The sequence below is a fragment of the Pelecanus crispus genome, chromosome 6 (genome assembly GCF_030463565.1).
Source record: "Pelecanus crispus isolate bPelCri1 chromosome 6, bPelCri1.pri, whole genome shotgun sequence".
Classification (NCBI taxonomy): Eukaryota; Metazoa; Chordata; class Aves; order Pelecaniformes; family Pelecanidae; genus Pelecanus; species Pelecanus crispus.
The window spans coordinates 55,679,690-55,696,992 of NC_134648.1; the positions used below are offsets into that span (position 1 = coordinate 55,679,690).

Consider the following 17,303-nt stretch of genomic DNA (forward strand, 5'->3'; position numbering starts at 1 on the left):
CTGTTTAGAGAGAAGGATGGGGAAACCCCAAGCTACAGGCATGTCAGGGTACTGAACAATCCCTCATCAAAGATGGAGATTAGAGAAGCCTTTGGGTACTGCCTGATTGTGTAGTTCCCTTTACGCCGCTTCCTACAGCCACAGCTTTCCTGCTTGCTGAGGCACACGTTGCTCTGATCAAATGGTGTCAACACAGGTGCAACCCCAGAGGCTCAGATGTACCTAGGATCAAGCCACTGACCAGACTGAATCCCATGGACTTTGGAGTCTCCCAAAGACAAGACTTCAGATAAGGATGACATCAACAACTAGTGAAGACAACACTGATTCAAGCTGCTTCTCTCCAAGATGGGATTTCTGTGCTTTTATGGAGCCCGAAAGGTGGATTTTTTAAAATCAAATGAGCACTTTTTCCAGTTCCTAAGTCTTCCTCTTAATAATATTTAGCCAGTATTTCTCTTTGTGAAACTCTGAGTTTTCCCAGTTACCATGGAGGTGTGATGCAGTGGAGACCTTCTGAAGAACTTGTGTAGACAATATTTTTCTTTTTATTTACACTATTTTAAATGGCATAGGAATATCTCTGTAGCAAAATCAGTCCCGAGTTTCATCTCCAGTCTTCAAGATGGACCAATGCTGTACCATTTAACAACAACTTTTTCAGGGTTGGCAATAGTATCTTTCCACTGCTCTACTGCTTCACTGTTACTGCTATCGGAACTTATCCAGATCTGCAGTAAGAATCAGAAAGAAAAATAAAATTGAGTTTACCTGATATAACACAGAAGCTCAGCCTTTATTAGTTCCAAATAAATACCATGGAAGCGTGGAGTGAGATACAACGTGTAGACTGCAACCAAAGCATTATAGCAACAAATACAGTTCTGTTGGGACGAACATATTTTGGCTTTCAGCTGGGAACACAGGGAGCCTGGGTTTAAATTTAGCTTCTAAATAAATAGTTTAGAGAACTCACTACATACTAATGTTTCTCTACTTAATAAGATGTTTTAAGTCAAACATTCCTTGCTGCATTCAAATGCACGTGCTGGGGTCAAGGGCTCATTAGGGCCAGTGATGGCTCTATGCATTCAAACTCCAGTTGGCTGCAAGCCATCTGGCATCCTGAGCTAGCTGTCCAGCATTTTCATGAGCATTTAAAATTGCAGACTCCAACAGAGAAGGCCAAACCTGCATTCCACAGAGGTTACTAACATGCCCATACCACACATAGTCACGCAGTAAGAGTCCTTCTCAGTATTCAATTAATGGATAGTGGCCATTAAATGAGGAAATGAGGTACAAGTAGGAAGTTTTCCTCCTGAACATTATCACCAGCCTCCATTGCCAAAAGAATTCTGCTTATGTAAGTAGGTATCATTATTTATGGGACTCTAATTCCTCAAGTCTTCCAAGAATGAGTCCTTTTAAGACTTCTCAGAAACCTTCACCATGAAGTACATTTAGCCTACACTGCTGGGGCATGAGTCCTCAAGAAGTGAGAATAATGTCTTCCAGAATACCACAGACAGCTGATGTTTCATCCACAGAGATTCAATATACATCTTGCTCATGATTAAAGACATGCCTGTAAAAGCAGCCTAATCTAAGTATTGTCTGCTTAGAACAGCATCCAATTAAACATCATTCTCTGAAGAGCAAAGTTAATAGATCCAGCCATAGTCATCTTTTTCCAGCTACCCAGCCAATTGCTCAAAGTACATTTTTCCCTGAGCCATATTTTATGTCTTCATGTGTTATGTGGCAATGTCTGCCTGCTTGAGCTGAAACAACCTTTTCCAAATAACCTCTAAGGAGAAGTAGCAGCTCATTTCCTCCCCCTAAAAATAAGATCCATGATTAAATGAAACTTGTCAGATTGAGATGACCTCACATACTGCTAAGTGACTGCAAAATCATACCCAGTTATTTTTTGCCCCAAGGTAGCGCAACTAAACAGAACAATTTTTTTCCCTTTCCTATTCCAAATCCAATTCCACCACCAGGAATCACAGAAAGATGGAATACGTGAGACAAGAGGCTCCATAAAATGGAGGAAGGTCACGTAACTCTTGCTGGTACATCATTTCTATAGCAAATCAGCATCTTCAATAACTGCACGTCTTCAGCAGGCACAAGAAACATCACCAGAATGGGACAGTACCATTTTCGGTACTTAAAGATAGCACAGTCCTTCATCTGACAAGGGACATCACAGCTGGGGTCTCAAAAATCAATTCCACATTATTGATTTATGCGTATATTAAAATTCTGCTACTAACTCTAGCTGGGTCAGGGAAAGCACTGAGCATTAAGAACAGCTATGGCTCACTATACCGTGAGGAAAAGGAGAGAAAGAAGGGACAGGATGATGGTAAATTAGAACAACTGGGGGAAGAGGACAGAAAGAATAGAAAGACACCAGACTACCAAGTCTTATGGTGGTTAAATAAAGATGATCACACAAATGCTTTCAAAGAGATACTACAGAAGTTCCAGCTGTAAAAAATTTAAGAAAAAAAGAGAGAGAAAAAAAGCACTCAACTAAAAAATAACTTTGTGTTTGTTCACCTATGTTATCACTGGATCGTAGACATTTAGAATATTGTGCTGATTTCAGCACTGCTTTACCCAGGAAGGCAGTCTGACATTGTAGCTGTTGCTATTTCCTTTTACACACACCTCTTTGTAAGTGTGTCGGTATGCTAAGCCAACACACCCCCTTTCTGTACAATACATTGTAGGTTGTGGAGCTCCTGTGAGTGCTGTTTGTTTTCTTCAGAAAGCCTAGAGGCAAGGAGGAGATCATGTCTGTCTGCAGGAAGGAATCTTTCACATAGTAATACTCCATACAACAATGCCTTAAGGACTTCTTTTTAAAAGCAAAATCAAATGTCAGCTCCCATTCTGATGCTAGTGCATGTTTAAGAGCCCAGCACTATTCTTTCTTGGGTTATATCCAGAGGAGTTTATTAGAACTTACTCTTTTTCTATATGCCACCTTATTTAAAGTATTTTAAAACTCATACCAAGAAACCTGTGGAACTGGATTTTAAGTAAAGGACATCATGCTGGTTAGCAGAAACCAACCTGTCCTAGGAAGTGTTTTCTTCTTACTGAGCTTCTGCTGTAGAGCTTGATGAGAAAGCTAATTCCTTGTTCAGCTTGGCTAACTGGAAAAATCATCATTTCTCCCCACTTCACTTGGCCATTAGTGGACTTCAGAAGACGAGTCTTCTTCTTATAGATCAGTCCTTCTGTACTAAACATTCCAACTTTCACAAAGAAATCTAGCAAAACAGGGAGGGGAAAAGGCACAGCACACAAAGGGTTACTCACAAACACACCCAATAAGGAACTGACAAGATTCACATGTATGGTTCAAATTGCAACAATGTCCCAAAAGTCTGGCCAAAAGAACTGTACAATAGCTTTCCTGACTAGTCACACAGTTCAATAATACTGAATTGACTAACAGAGAGTATCCAAACAGCAAGTGCAAGCTAATGCTCTTGTACGTAAGGATTAATATTGGGATAAAAATCTTCCAAAATACATAAACACGTAGCTTCAAACCAAACAAAAAGTAATCAAGAAAGACATCTGTGGAAACAAGCCTTGGCAATGGAAATCTACTGCACGATATGTTAGTCTGAGGTTTGTAAAGAATTTTATGAATTGCCAACCCATTCGAGCAGCAATTTACCTGTTACAAATGCTTTTAGACAGGAGGCATGAGACAGATGATGTAACTTACTTGAAGACAGTGGTGTAGATGAAACTGGGAGGTTTTGTGCTTCAAGAATCTGTAACTGAATCCTCCTGTTTATTGCTTGAAAACAAGTTCCTACTTGAAGTTCTGCACGGCATGCCTACAAAGAGAAGAATGTTGCCGTAACATCTGGATTAAGTTCCTTATAAACTCAGGAAACACAGGAATTCTGTCATATGTTGGGCTCCCACATTTCTATCTGGGATTTCCTGGACAGAAATATAAGCATGTGTTGTATACACAACCTGCAGATGCACAGTAAGCGCATCTTGCACTTGTTATAGCTGCAGTACATGCGCTCTACTGATGGACTGCTTATGTGCAGTGCACATATGGCCCTTGTGGGCTGCAGCCAGAGATACCGGACAAATAAACAACAACTCAGTTTTCTCCTGGGAAAGATTCCCCAATGGTAAGAGCAGACACATACAGGGAACACTGGACATGCAGCTGTTGCTCTACTAAACCTGGGTGTGGAAGTGAGAGACCAGGTATGTTCTGCTAACACAAAAACCTTTGGAATTCTCCTCCCAAACTTCTGAATTTTGCAATACAGAGATAAAAGCAATGCTTTCCATAGATACAAGGCCCTGTCACTTAATGTCGTGAATGTTTAGGGTGACTGCATGCCATGGAGTTCCCCATGTTATGGATGTACTTGCGGTTTACATGCCTACACACATACACATACACCCCCACACTCTGAATGTGCTGAGATCTCCAGTCTGAATTCTTTTTAGAATTTTTGCTGGTGGCCAAGTTGCGTTGATGCATCCTCATTACTCTCCTGTCAGACGCTAACGCACTCTAAACACTGTAAGGACAGCAAGAGAAGGCCAGTGGAGACCCAGCTTTCCTGACAGCTGACCTAGACTTTGCTAGTCCTGGTTCCCTTCGAGTTTTAACGTGCTTCAGTGAAGCAAAATGCACCAAGCAAGAGAGCAGCAGGTCAGATAAAGAGAAGTCAGGCTCCAGTTCATCGAAGAGACCCAAATTCTCTTTGCAGCTCAGCCACAAAATTTCTGTGTAACCCTGAGTGGAAGCCACTTACTCGACTCTGAGCCTTGGCTCTCTATTGGTAAGTAGAGCCAGTAGTTTGCTGCCTCACAGAGTAGTACAGGGATGAATTCCAGCAGTGTCTGGAGGGCTCTTGGATATAATGGTGAGGAAAGCCAACACAGAGAGAAAAACTATGAGATGGTTCAGGAATTTATATGGGGATGAAGCAGTTTCTAAACCAGCTACCTCTTTCACTTAATCTTACTGCTTTTGAAGCAATATGGTTATTCTTGTTAGAACTAAAAAATGTCAAGTGAAACTTATGTTACACATCAAGAGTATCACTCATATTACTCAGACACACTTAGGTAGAATTTGCTTTTGAATTGCTAATTCAAGTTTAATTTGTTGAAAATACAAATGTCTAGACACAATCTATAAAAGAAACAAACAAAGTGAGGGTAGGGGGAAAGGAAATCCCACTGTGAAAACCACCTGCTTCTTATTACGCTAATGGAAATGAACTGTCTGATTATTACTTCACAGCATGCAATCTGAACATTAAATATATAGCTATCTCTGCAGTTTCAAGCCACTGAAGATCTTAGCACTTTTCTTCCACAACAAAAGCAGATTCCATTTGCTCTGAGCTCTTGCTGTGAGTCCTAAGGATCTTCTGATGCTTTTTTGGTCAGAAAAGGCAATTGCCCCATGTCCTTTGCTGAACATTTCCCCAGAATACACCTCCCTCAAGCTGTGGGCCATGGTGTGGAAGAGCTTGCTGTAGCTCTTTTCCCAGAAACAGCTGCAGTTTATGACCAGAACAGCTATGTGCAGAGTTCAAAAGTCTGCATTTTTTCCCCATCAAAATGCCTCTCCACAAGAAAGTGGAAAGAAAAAAAAAGAAAAAGAAAACCCCTGTTTGTTGTTAACAGTGAATTAGTACTGAATTATTTTACTTATTTTACTTTCATTTCCAGCAACTCTTTCTAGGTGATATAACAACATATTTTTGCAGTATTGGCACTTACAGGTGCTTTGGAAGGAGGAGAGATATCCAGCCAATGACTTGACTCCTCTGAGCTGAGCTCCCGCAGTGCCAAGGAGCACTCTCCAATTGTTTTTTTCCTGGGAGTCTGTGTCTGGATTTTAAATACCAATCTGACAGCCTGCAGGCTTTGCAGTTTAATAGCAAATACAAAAGTTTCCATAAATTCAATGTCCTAGAAAGAAAAACAGAGGGGTGACATCACCATTGTAAGAGTCGCACCGAGCCCAAAACCTAGAAACCAAGGCTTCCTGATCTGATAGCCACTGCTCCTGGCTACCATTTTAGGTTGCCATGGAAAAGTATGTTTTTACAGTGGTAAGCTCCTACAGACTCACCACCTCATTGTCACACCCTGGCAGGGACAAAGCTCTGGATTATTTTTCACTACCATAACAAGTTGAGGCCAATCTCTTCTGGAGATTTACAACAGCATACACACATTGTCATAGCAAATTCTCCTGTGGCCTTTTGCTTCAGTCTCTCATCCTAATTTTACTTTCTTTCACCTTTGACTCACATTATGGGAGGTTTGCTTTACCTTCCACCCCCTTAATATTCCTTTACTGCCACTATCAGGAGTCTTGTCCCATGCGACCAATTCTTACTACTTTCTGTAAAGAGGAAGTATGAACTTCGTCTCCTGCCCTAGTGAGAGGCAGTACATCATCTACCTTTCCTGGGGGGAATGTGCACCTACAGGTATGCCCAGTCTTCCTCCAGTCCCCCACCACTGAGTTGCCAAGGCCAGCAGCTCATAATTCAGTCCCTTATGAGAGTATTTGTCCTGCAGACTTGGGAGAGAAGGAGGGCAACAGTACAGTGCAAGAGAGGATACAGTGGGAGGAAGTGGAACAAGGCTTTTAATAGGATTTTGAGAAGTTGGAGGGGGAGAGAGTAACCCGAACCCAGGCAACTACCGCAGCAAATATGGCACAGGAGTGGATGTTTGGTCCATTTTAGAAATCCATTTACATTTCACTTTTATTTTTTGGGGGGGGAGAAAGATTTATTGGTGTTTTGCTTGCCTCTACTTACATTGCACCCTTCCTTGGCAGAAGATTTGAAATGCACTGGTTTGGGCAGTGTGAGAATTCCCTTGACACAGATACGAGGATTTTCCCCACAGCTAGAAGGCCAGCTCAGGTCTTTGCACTGCAACATTGAAAACACAGTCAGTTTAGACAATGCAAGACTCTGGCCTTCAGACAACTTAGAAACAGAGCCTTCGATACTGTTCTAGAATTATGCATAATTCCTGTAATATTGAATATAAATCAGAGCCAGTGTAATGACTGTGTCACTTCAGATCATTTAATAATTAATCCTCACAACCAGAGGCTCAAAAGTTATTCAGTAGATTTTAATGATTTCACTATGTGGCAATTTGACAACAGATAAATCATTAAATCCCTTACGTAGTATTTATCACTTGATGTAGTTACGAGGTTTATGACTACTCAAAGTTCCATTGCCTAAAAATTTTTCACAGTTCCTGGAAGTGTATGAAACAGCCAGCATAACAGTATCACATTAGCTAACAAAAAAAGCCACAAGAAGCTACATGTCCTCAAAGTGCTATTATGGTTCTGCCCTGAAGGAACTGTTAGAATTCAAGTCAGTTAAATGCTGCCTCCAAATTTCCACAGGAAAATTTCCACAGCAGGACCAGCCTATGACCAGCTCAGCTTTCTTATCAATGCTGAACAGTTCCTCACTCCACAGTCAGAACATATGTATAGTAACATAAAGAGTTATACACTACTTTTTACTATTGACTGCAGCAGAATAGAGATTGCAATGGCAGAGGGGAGAAAAAAAAAGAGAGGAAGATACTGTGAATGAAGCTCGGTATTACATTTGACTGAACTTCATTTATATTAATACTTAGAACTAATTTTTCTTTTTCTCCTAAAAGTATTCCTTAAAGTAACAGAGACAAATGTAATGAGAATTAACACTAAGTATAGTAAAATAGCCATCTGAATAAATAATAAAGTTATTTATATTTGCTTACATGTAAAACTGTGATCCAAATCTGTTCTACAGAAGAAACATAACACAACTTCACATTCAGTCTTCCAAAGTCTCGTTCATCACCTGATAATGTAATAGTATCTATGGAAGAAAGCCAAACAGTGTTTTTAGAAGTAATGCAGTATCTTAAAAACTCATTCCAAGAATAAGGAAACTCATTAGTAGGTGGACTGCCTATCTTTGAAAACTTCTCTCAAAATAAGTTTGAAATATCTTAACACCTACATTTTAAGGACAAAATATCCATGAAGTCTTGCAGCCTGACCTTCTACATAGCTAAAAGCCTTCACGTTTACCTCAGTTATCTCTGCTGAATTTAATAACTTGTGTTGTACTCAGACAACTTTGAGAAATAAAAAAAGCATGTGCTTGAGACACCCAGAACACATTTATAATCTATCACTTTCCTTAGATTAATCACTTTCACTGTTAAGTTTATAAATTGGCCTGCTTTTTACCTTTCTCAGATTTCATTTCCAGCCTAATAACATTTTACTATTATTCTTTTCTCCAAGTCAGAACAGCCATTTAATATCCAGTGTTTCTCTGTCATGACTGAGACTAGGTCATTGCCCCCCAGTCTTCTTTTTGAGGAGACTGGGTGAAATTCTGACTTCCAGCAGGGTGACTGTCATGGGAACTTGATTCATTTTTGAGGGTTTATTTTGCAGTGTTTCCCCTTGTTCAGCGTTCTTTCATAAGTAAGGATACTAGGTTTGCATGCAATACTCTTGCCTAATTCTCAGTGTAATATGGGTATTGGATTCCAGGCACCTCCCACAGAAAAATACTGATATATGAAAAGGACTAGAGCTGTGACCAAGGTGCTGCATTCTATCCTAACAGAACATCTATAATTTCTTAGTTCACCGGAGTAGTAAATCCAGGGATGAGTTTTTCAAAAGCATGAGAACTCCTCAAAGGTTCATTTGCTCTATCTCCTGACAACGGGAAGGTGCAAGTCCAAAACTCTTAATTTCAAATTGCAAAATAATCTCCAAACTAACTTGCTAATCGATTTATCTCAAAAAAAATCACCAACAGTAGAGACAGCTTAATGTTTCAAGTGCAAAGGTAAACATTTTATTATAAAGTAAACAACCAAAACATTACCCAGACTCCTGTTACTGCCTTGCGAATCCTTCCTGGAAGAGGTACTGCTAGGTACACTGGAGCATGAATCATATCTCTGGGGGCAAAAAAAAAAAAGTCATTTCATTCAGAGCAACAGATGCAAAAAGCCAGAGGGATTCTACCATGAGACAAGTCATGATGAAAACAAAACAACACGCAATTTCAAATAATTGTCTCATTCCCTACTAATGTCTTGATCCAGCAGCATGGAATTACTACTTTGAAGCAAAGAGCTAATACAGGACACATATGGCCAGCACGGATTTTTTTGCTCACTGACATATATGCAACTTCATCTCTATGTAAAAGATAATTATTTGAAAATAAATGTAGTGGGTTTTGCATCAATGGAAACTTCTAGTGTTCCACTTTTCAACTGATGGGAGAAATCACAAGATGACAAACCACAACCTCTTGTGCTACCTCACAGCCTACTCAGGTTTCTCAACAGCCCCATTGGGCCAGAACAGCAGTAGTCAGAGAAGACATCAGGAAAGAGACTCTTGAAGTTGGTCAAGATGTTGAACTTTTCCTTCTGGTCCTTCCAGTACACAGTACAATGCCCTTCAGTGTTTACTTTGAAAACACAATGCAACAGGAACAGATACACCAACTAAGCTGAGTTTTCAGTATAACCTAAGTTACAAGGGGAACTCACCTTCATGAATCGATGAGGCGGGCTTCTGAGATCAAACATTGAACGACTTATATCAAATGATCCAGGCAAAGCACTAGGTCTTAAATCACTAACTAAAAAGACAAAGAGAATAATACAAGTCATGTAAGCATCATTGCTAGAAAAAGAAAATAATTAAGAAGCTTTTCTAAAATTTAAGTAGACCTATGGTAGAACAGATCTAGCTAAATAACTAGCTAAGTAGGCCTAGCTAAATAACTAGCTAAATAACTTCTAAGGAAGGATGTCAGCACTTTTCCCCACATCCCTTTCCCAAAACACTCTCCTGAAATGACAAAATGGAGAGAACAAGCCATTAAAATATCTTAAACAATTCCATCTTTGAAATAGTTCAAACTTACTTAGTCACATTGGCAGCACTGGTAGAATGGGGAGCCTGCCTCAAAGTTTTTTCCTCCAGAGAAATGTTTTTTATAGTAGATGCTTTAGCAAAACACAAGAGCCTTGTCTCTAAATCTAGTCAGCCAGAACTGGGGCTTAGCCTGGTCTCCTTTTTTACATTTTTCCACAGTAAAGATCCCAGTGGCAAAAACATGCTGCCTGCTAAACTTGGCCTTATCTCCCTGGCTTTACTGATCACAGTGTCAAAGCACCATGCTCTGCACCTTAACTCTAAAATGATTCGTACTTGTTATAGCACAAAAGTGAGATCTTTATTGTACAGAAGGGTAGTTTCCTCAGCAGTTGGAGGTGGTTAAGTAGATCCTATCAGTTTTCTTTTGACCTTGACGCAATACAGAGCTAAAGCAGATTGTCTATCCATATTATGCAGCAACAGTAGAAAATGAGAGCTGAACTAATGCCACTGTTTCAGGAATCTTTGCTGAGTCCCGTAATGTTCAAGAGGTTTTTAAAGCCTCCCAACTTTAAAACTGATGCATACTGAAATGAATGAAACCAGTATGGGTTCAACTTCTAGGACTATCTGATGCAATTAATTGCTTTTTGTTGCAATGTCGTTACAGTATTTCAGAAGACTTCCATTACAATTCACTGCTCATAGCTTAATAGAATTACATCACTTGTTACTGAAAATTTATTTCCCTTTTACTGCTATCAAAAGAAATAATCAATTAGGCTTATTGTGAGATGTGACAATAAAGAATAATTCTTTCTTTTCCCAGGGAAGAAAAAGAGAACAAAAGATGAAGAAAGTTTTGACAACCCATGGGGCGGAAAGGAAAGTAACATTGTTTAGATAAAATTTAATGAAGGTCTGTACGTCTGGCATGAGTTCCAAATTCTCTCTTGTGCGTAACACAAAAAGGCTGAGTTGTGCATTGAGTGGTGTAGAACTAGCATTATAATGTCATATGAGGCCTAGAAACCTTGTTTGATATAATGGGAGCAAATAGGAGAGACCAGCCCATTCCTTGATTTGAAATTCATTATGGTTATGGAAATTAATTCATATTCAGTACTCATGACTGTCACAGACTACTGGGAAGCATCCACTCGAGCCTACAGGTTACAAATCACTGAAACACTTTAAAGACAGCATGATCTGCTGTTTCTAGTAAAGCAAGTTTTCACAATTTTCACAGTTTTCACAGCACATGCAGGTGGGGTGGTAAGAAGATGGTGCCTTTTTCAAAAACTTAGATTTTTAATGGAAAAAAATGTCAATTTTTACACTGAAAAGCAGAAAAATTTTAACCATAAATATGTTATTTACCAATAATAACTAGAATTTGGAAAAATATTAATAAATTTATTTTTCAGTTTGGTGGTGGTTGTTGTTTTGGTTTTTTAAGATGAAGAGGAGGGACTTCACATGAAAAGTCAAGAATTTCACTTCATACCTTCCAAATAAACACATTCTGTAGTTCCAAGCCCGCACACATGAAAAGGATCATAGCATTTGCTGCAACAAAATAGGCTTACAGTTTTGCTTAAATAGTCTATATAGATGCACATGAAGAGAATAATCTAACTTTTGAAACAGCTATCAAAAAAACTCTGCAGGAAGAAGGCATTGTAGAACTGTACTCTAGACAAACTTAAGTGACCTTTCTTGTGTTTAAGCTTACTAAGACAAAACTAGTGAAGTGTTTACTTAGCTTGAAGAAAAATGGGAAAAGAGATGATGAACTGAAAGGAAGATGTTCAAGACAGTTTTATAAAATCCATTTGGCTTCCACCACAGGTGCTTACAAAGCCTAGCAAAACCATATGTGTTAAAGGCTGCTAAAATTCTACATGTGTTTTGTTCTCTTAAAACAAAATATATATGGAGCTGTCTTCTCATGTAGTCTCTATGGTGATTCAGAATTATTTTTAAAACAGGACACAGACTGAGACATTTCCCCCAGCTGTAAAATAAGCACACTATACCATTCTAAATAAAACATGTTTAAAAATGCACGCTGTTGCCAGCTTCCAACTCAATAGACAGGCGTCTACATTTCTTCAAGTATGTGAGTTTCCTGAATGCATTTGCCTTAGCAATCACTTACAGCAAGCAACACTTAGTCTAAAGTGTTTAGACTCTAAACAGCATTCATTATAGGATACATATACCAATGAACAGCACAGAGGAAAATTTTTACTTAGGTAGCCAAACACTTTCTATCTAAACTTTTACTATCTCACAGCCCTCCCCCATTCTTAAACACACTTACGGAATGAGAAGTGGGGACATGTCTGCACCTTCAAAACCAAACTACAAAAAAGTTGGCATATAGCATCACTTCCCATTTTGCACCTGTTCTTATCATGTGCTCTTGAATGTTTTTTGGTGCTTGTTCCTCTCTCCATATACATACTCCTCAGGTATTCCTCCACTCAACATACTGCCCAACTTCCTTTTCCTGTCACACTCAAACACTGCTATTACTGGTAGCTGGAATCTCCAGTACCGCATCCTGGTTTGGATCAGAGGCAGCTACACTAGCTTGCTTTGCTAATTTGTCTACCTTCACGTGACGCGTGCAAGCCTTGTTAACCCCCAAAAGACAGAAAGTGACACTGCAGCTGGAAATCAAGCAGAACTGGCTCCACAGATCAATTCACCAAACAAGAAGTGTCTGTAGCATACAGACCAGTTTGAGAGCTGCTATAAACAAACACATCTTCCGTAGAGTAATGGCTTTTTTCTCTAACCTATAAACCCTGGGAAAGGGAGGAAGACAGAAAAGTAAGGGTGCGGTCCTTCTCACCTGATCCATATAATTTCCTATTATCTGATTTTGCTTGGAAGCGCCTCATCAGATCTGGCGAAACCCGATGCTCCAAATAGAATGGGTTGTACACGTCATAGCAGGGCCATTGGTACATGCCGTGCAGTTCTGCTTTCCGGTCACCAAATGAATCTCTGGCAGATTCTGTGGAGCACAAGTAAACATCAAATGCATGAGTTCCAGACATAACACATGCTGCCTGGCTTTATAAGGCAGGCAGAGTGCCTTCAGGACAAAGGACAAAATATTTCAATATTATCTACTTCAGAAAAAGGAAAAAAGAGAAAAAAGTAAAGAAAACACACATACACATTATGTCAGATTTCCACAGTGTGCTAGCAAACATTAGAATTAAATTTGCCATAAAAAGCCATGCATACTCTGTCTTGGAGTTCCACAATAAATGCCTAACTAGCTAAAATACAGAAGACTCCAAAGACAGACAGTAATTAACAGGAAAATTAGGGCCATGTGTACAGAAAACCTCTAACTTATTTGGCTACCTACCCCCAGGACATTCCCACTCAGCTAATGGACCCCCAGACCTTCAGGAGGGTCTTGTATGGAAAGATAATGCAACTTGTGACTGCAGCCTCCTTGTCATCCAATTTCCAGAGGAAGTCTGTCAGTGGTAAAAAGCACTGGTCCAAAATGACTTGAATTGTTGGCTGAGGCACAAGTAGACAGATCTGAGAATGCTTGAATCCCAGCCCTTTACTCAGCCCATTACAGCACAGCTGCCCTATTTTTCTTTCCTTTATTTATAATCATTTTAGAAAACACATGCACGTCTTGGTCAGCAGAACAGTAAGGAACACTGCTGTAGTGCTTCATTTTGTCTGCCTGGAGTAAAAATAAGCCGTATATAACAGTACTGTAGAGAATGGGGATGGGGTGACCTGGACTCTGCCAAGATCTGATATTTGCTTCCTTCACTTCACCTCCCTGGACTTCAAGCTATCTGTTAAATAGTTCTTTACCCCATTATAAAGTGCCTTCAATTCTGCAAGTGTGTTGCACCATAAGAGGCAAACTATTATTGTTGTAAAATCCTTTCCTCCAGGTGTTAGTAGAGTAAGTAAAAAAGAATAACTAAAACACTGAGATGGAACATGAGAGATGATAAAGCAAGAATTCAAGTATAATGGGCTTGAGCATGATGTAAATTAGGATGAACGCTAGAAGCGAGGCCATAAAGAATTGATACACAGCAGATGACGGAAAAGCCAGTGTTCCAGACCAGGAGCACACTTCTTCCTGCTAGCTTACTTCTGTGAGAGCATGAGACATGCTGTAGTGAGTACTGAAGAGAAAGGCTGCCAGAACTTAATTGCTTTCAGAAGGGATGCCAAGAGCTAACACTGAGCATGTCCTTTTTCACTAAAGGAAAATGGTCAGACACACATAGAAAATGGAGTGGAACTGAGAGCAGAACTTGGACTTCTACAGATATTTAACAACAGTCAAAGAAGCAAATACTCTAAATACATTTTTTGAATATGCTGGTGCTTTGGGTAACGTGAAGAAGGAATGACAGCACACTTCACTGTATTTAGTAAATCTCCCTGAAAAGTAAACTTTGCATTTTTAAACACAACTTTAATGAGGCTTAAAAAGCTGTACTTTAAAAAAATAAGTATTTCTGTTTGGAAAGAGAAATGGAAGTCTCCTACTTGACATAAGAGCCACTTTTCAAATATTTGTTCAAGAATTTAAAATATTTGCTCAAGAGAGACAATTATGAAAAGTCAGGACATCCTGCCAGAAGATCTACTGGCTCGATAGCCTAAGGGCCACTCTGTTCCCCAGGTCCTTCAGAAATTATGATGAAGCAGAATTCCCAATGAAGACAAGTCACTGGTTTATAAGTCACTGAGTCATAAGCTTGTGTAGAACAGCATGAACAAAGAAAACATTTTATCTAAAGGTTGTTAGACACATCTTCCTTCTCCCTGGAGAACATTAATGCCTTAGAGTCCTTGATGGACTTCTCTGCATACTATCTTGAGGATGAGGTAGGACAAGGGAAGGCAGAGCCTGAACCCAGACCCAGTGAGAAAGGGAATTACCAGGAGCATGTCCTGCATTTCTGTACCTTGTCCAAGTATGGACTTACAAGAAGTAGCTGCTGAAGTAGCAGGGAGGCTGAAGAAGATCAGGCTCAGAGATGAGGAGGGCCTCACATGTTCTACCTCCAACTATTAGGTTGCCTGTCCACGTGTGGCGAGGCGGACATCACAAATAAAGCCCACTAAAAAGACTGGGCACAGAATGGCCGGTCTATACCGAAAAGCTCTGCTAGGCTGATTAACTTGGCTCTGGTGCCAGTGTTACCAGCAGGGGTGGGTGAGGAGGAAGTTTGGTAATAGGCATGCAGGAGGAGAAAAAAAGCAACAGCAAGGGCCTCAGGAGAAGAGAGAAGATTGGGAGTAAAACCACACAAGCACAAAAAGGTTAGGTAGTACTGCATTAGTTATTATGCAACATGTGGTTGACTTTTTTCAGTTATTAAGGCTTCCACCCACAGAAAAGAAATACAGTCACATGGGACTAAAAGCATATTATTCACTTATCATGTCCTTGAGGCAAAGCAACTCTAAAGAAAACAACCGTTCAGGTATGCCGCTGTGCCAGAATCTTCCCTTACCTAATTCTAGGCATCTCCTGGCCAGACCAAGAGCCTAGCAATAGCATATGCCCTGTAACTCATGTTACTGGGTCAGGCTCCTATTCTTTTAAAATGCCACTTTGCCTAAATTGCATGTACATTTTGGCAGTCCAAGCATGGGACTAACTGGCCAACGTTGAAGCACAAGATTATTGTGAAGCAAAGAATCATAGTATCATGTGCAACCTTATACCACTGATCTCTGTGACCCCTGGCCTCCCAAAGAGCAGCAAAAACAGCAGGAAATAGTAGGGGGAAAAAAATCCGCCACATAGTAGCACATGCTATCTATTGGCAAAATTTGAAAAGGAAGATGCATATGTTAAAACATATTAGTACACTAAACATGAAAGCCAGATCACCCTCCTTCTTTACTTGAGTGATCTGGACTCTGGGCATGTGTTAGGTCTTTCCTTGCCTCCAATAAATTCTTTACTAAAGCTTCTGTTTCCTTTAAGTGTCTTTCATTACTTTGAGTATAAGCACTGGTGTGCAATCCTCCCTTTCAGTTTTATTCTTGCAATATCACAGTGGATGACATCCTTCACAAAACCTCTCTGATTGTCCAGAGAGAAAAGAAACAAGACTAGGCTTCTAGAAAAGTTCTGCAAACAGATGTTTTCAGTAGGAATACTTGACAACTTTCAAGGAATAGCAGAAGCTACACAACTATTTCAGCAATGCTGTTTATGTTTTACCTTGAATCCCTCCAGCATGTGAGATACTAGGAAGGTTCTTCGGCTGTACATAAGCCAATTTGTACGGAGGGACCACAAATGGTACCTCCTGACCATCCAGGGGCAATTTAGAAAGCAGATAATCCTCTGAACAGCCAACTTGACGCTTCACTGACACAGAAGACAATGGAGGCTTCTCTACAATAGCTGGCTTGCTTGCGGCTACTGCTTCAGATTCCTGCACCATGGAAACTGCTAAAAATAAAGAGCAAGAAAAACAGACAGTCCACATGTGCATTAAGTTTTGAACAATACTATGAGCAGATCTCTTTTATTTAATAGGATCTGTGCTTAATACATTACTTAATGGCTGCTAGTATTCAGTTTTACCAGCATTCAGTACTAGCACCTGGAAAAGATATTCATCCTCATGACACCTGTACTAATCCAAACTCTTTGTTGCCCAGGCTTCTATATTTATAGCTGCCTTGCTCTTGAGTGAATTTTTACAAGAGGTACACTTGTATCACAAAAGAGTTCTTTAAACAACTAAGACACCAAAGAAAATCCTAACAGCAAATCCACAGGGAGTTAAGGGAAAAAAAAAAAAAAGTGTTCACTCTTGGAGTTTGAAAGATACAAGACCTTTACACAACCTTGGGTAAAAAAGTTGGCTTTTTTGGACAGTATTCCAGGCTGCAAGGAGCAGGCTTCAGAAAAGTGTTATTTTTCACTTCCAATTCATAACACTAACAAGCATGTGTTCAATCTCCAAGTGGAGGTATGGAAAGAATTTTGGATGTTGTAAAAGAATTCAAGTTTATCAGGGGTGACACAGTCATTTTATTAATGGAAAGTCTCATCATAAATGAAGCCAGAACAGCAAAGCACTTAGTTGATGTCATAATGTCAGAACTCACGATCATTTTTTTCTTTTTCCATGCAGAAGCACAATTTACAGCAGTTTTTTAGACATTCTGTGGCCATTGTTTTCAGTGTTGCAGTTCAGATGAGACCACAATGAAAGATCCTGTGTAGCTATCAAACCTGAAAAACACAGAATGATAAAACAAACTGTAGTAGATGAGAATA

At 39.7% G+C, this 17,303-nt stretch overlaps 1 protein-coding gene across 2 annotated transcripts; it reads right to left on the reverse strand.

The window, feature by feature from the left end:
- Positions 1 to 620: 620 nt before the first annotated feature.
- Positions 621 to 17,198, reverse strand: TC2N (tandem C2 domains, nuclear). 2 transcript variants are annotated; one of them, XM_009480674.2, is made up of 11 exons: positions 17,132 to 17,198; positions 16,233 to 16,463; positions 12,846 to 13,010; positions 9,649 to 9,740; positions 8,970 to 9,045; positions 7,837 to 7,937; positions 6,858 to 6,974; positions 5,803 to 5,994; positions 3,758 to 3,872; positions 3,091 to 3,290; positions 621 to 731 (listed from the first exon to the last, which is right to left on the reverse strand). In XM_009480674.2, the coding sequence occupies exons 1-11, from the start codon at positions 17,196 to 17,198 to the stop codon at positions 621 to 623; spliced, it is 1,467 nt and encodes a 488-aa protein (XP_009478949.1). The 2 variants fall into 2 exon arrangements, with proteins under 2 accessions (XP_009478949.1, XP_009478950.1); XM_009480675.1 differs by lacking the exon at positions 5,803 to 5,994.
- Between the last annotated feature and the right edge of the window lie 105 nt (positions 17,199 to 17,303).

Coding starts and splice junctions, on each gene's coding strand:
- TC2N (XM_009480674.2), bottom strand. CDS start 17,198: ATGGCCACAGAATGTCTAAAAAACTGCTGTAAATTGTGCTTCTGCATG. Junction 13,011..16,232: donor ACATGCTGGAGGGATTCAAG/GTAAAACATAAA, acceptor TGTGCTCCACAG/AATCTGCCAGAGATTCATTT. Junction 5,995..6,857: donor CTGCCAAGGAAGGGTGCAAT/GTAAGTAGAGGC, acceptor TTTTCTTTCTAG/GACATTGAATTTATGGAAAC.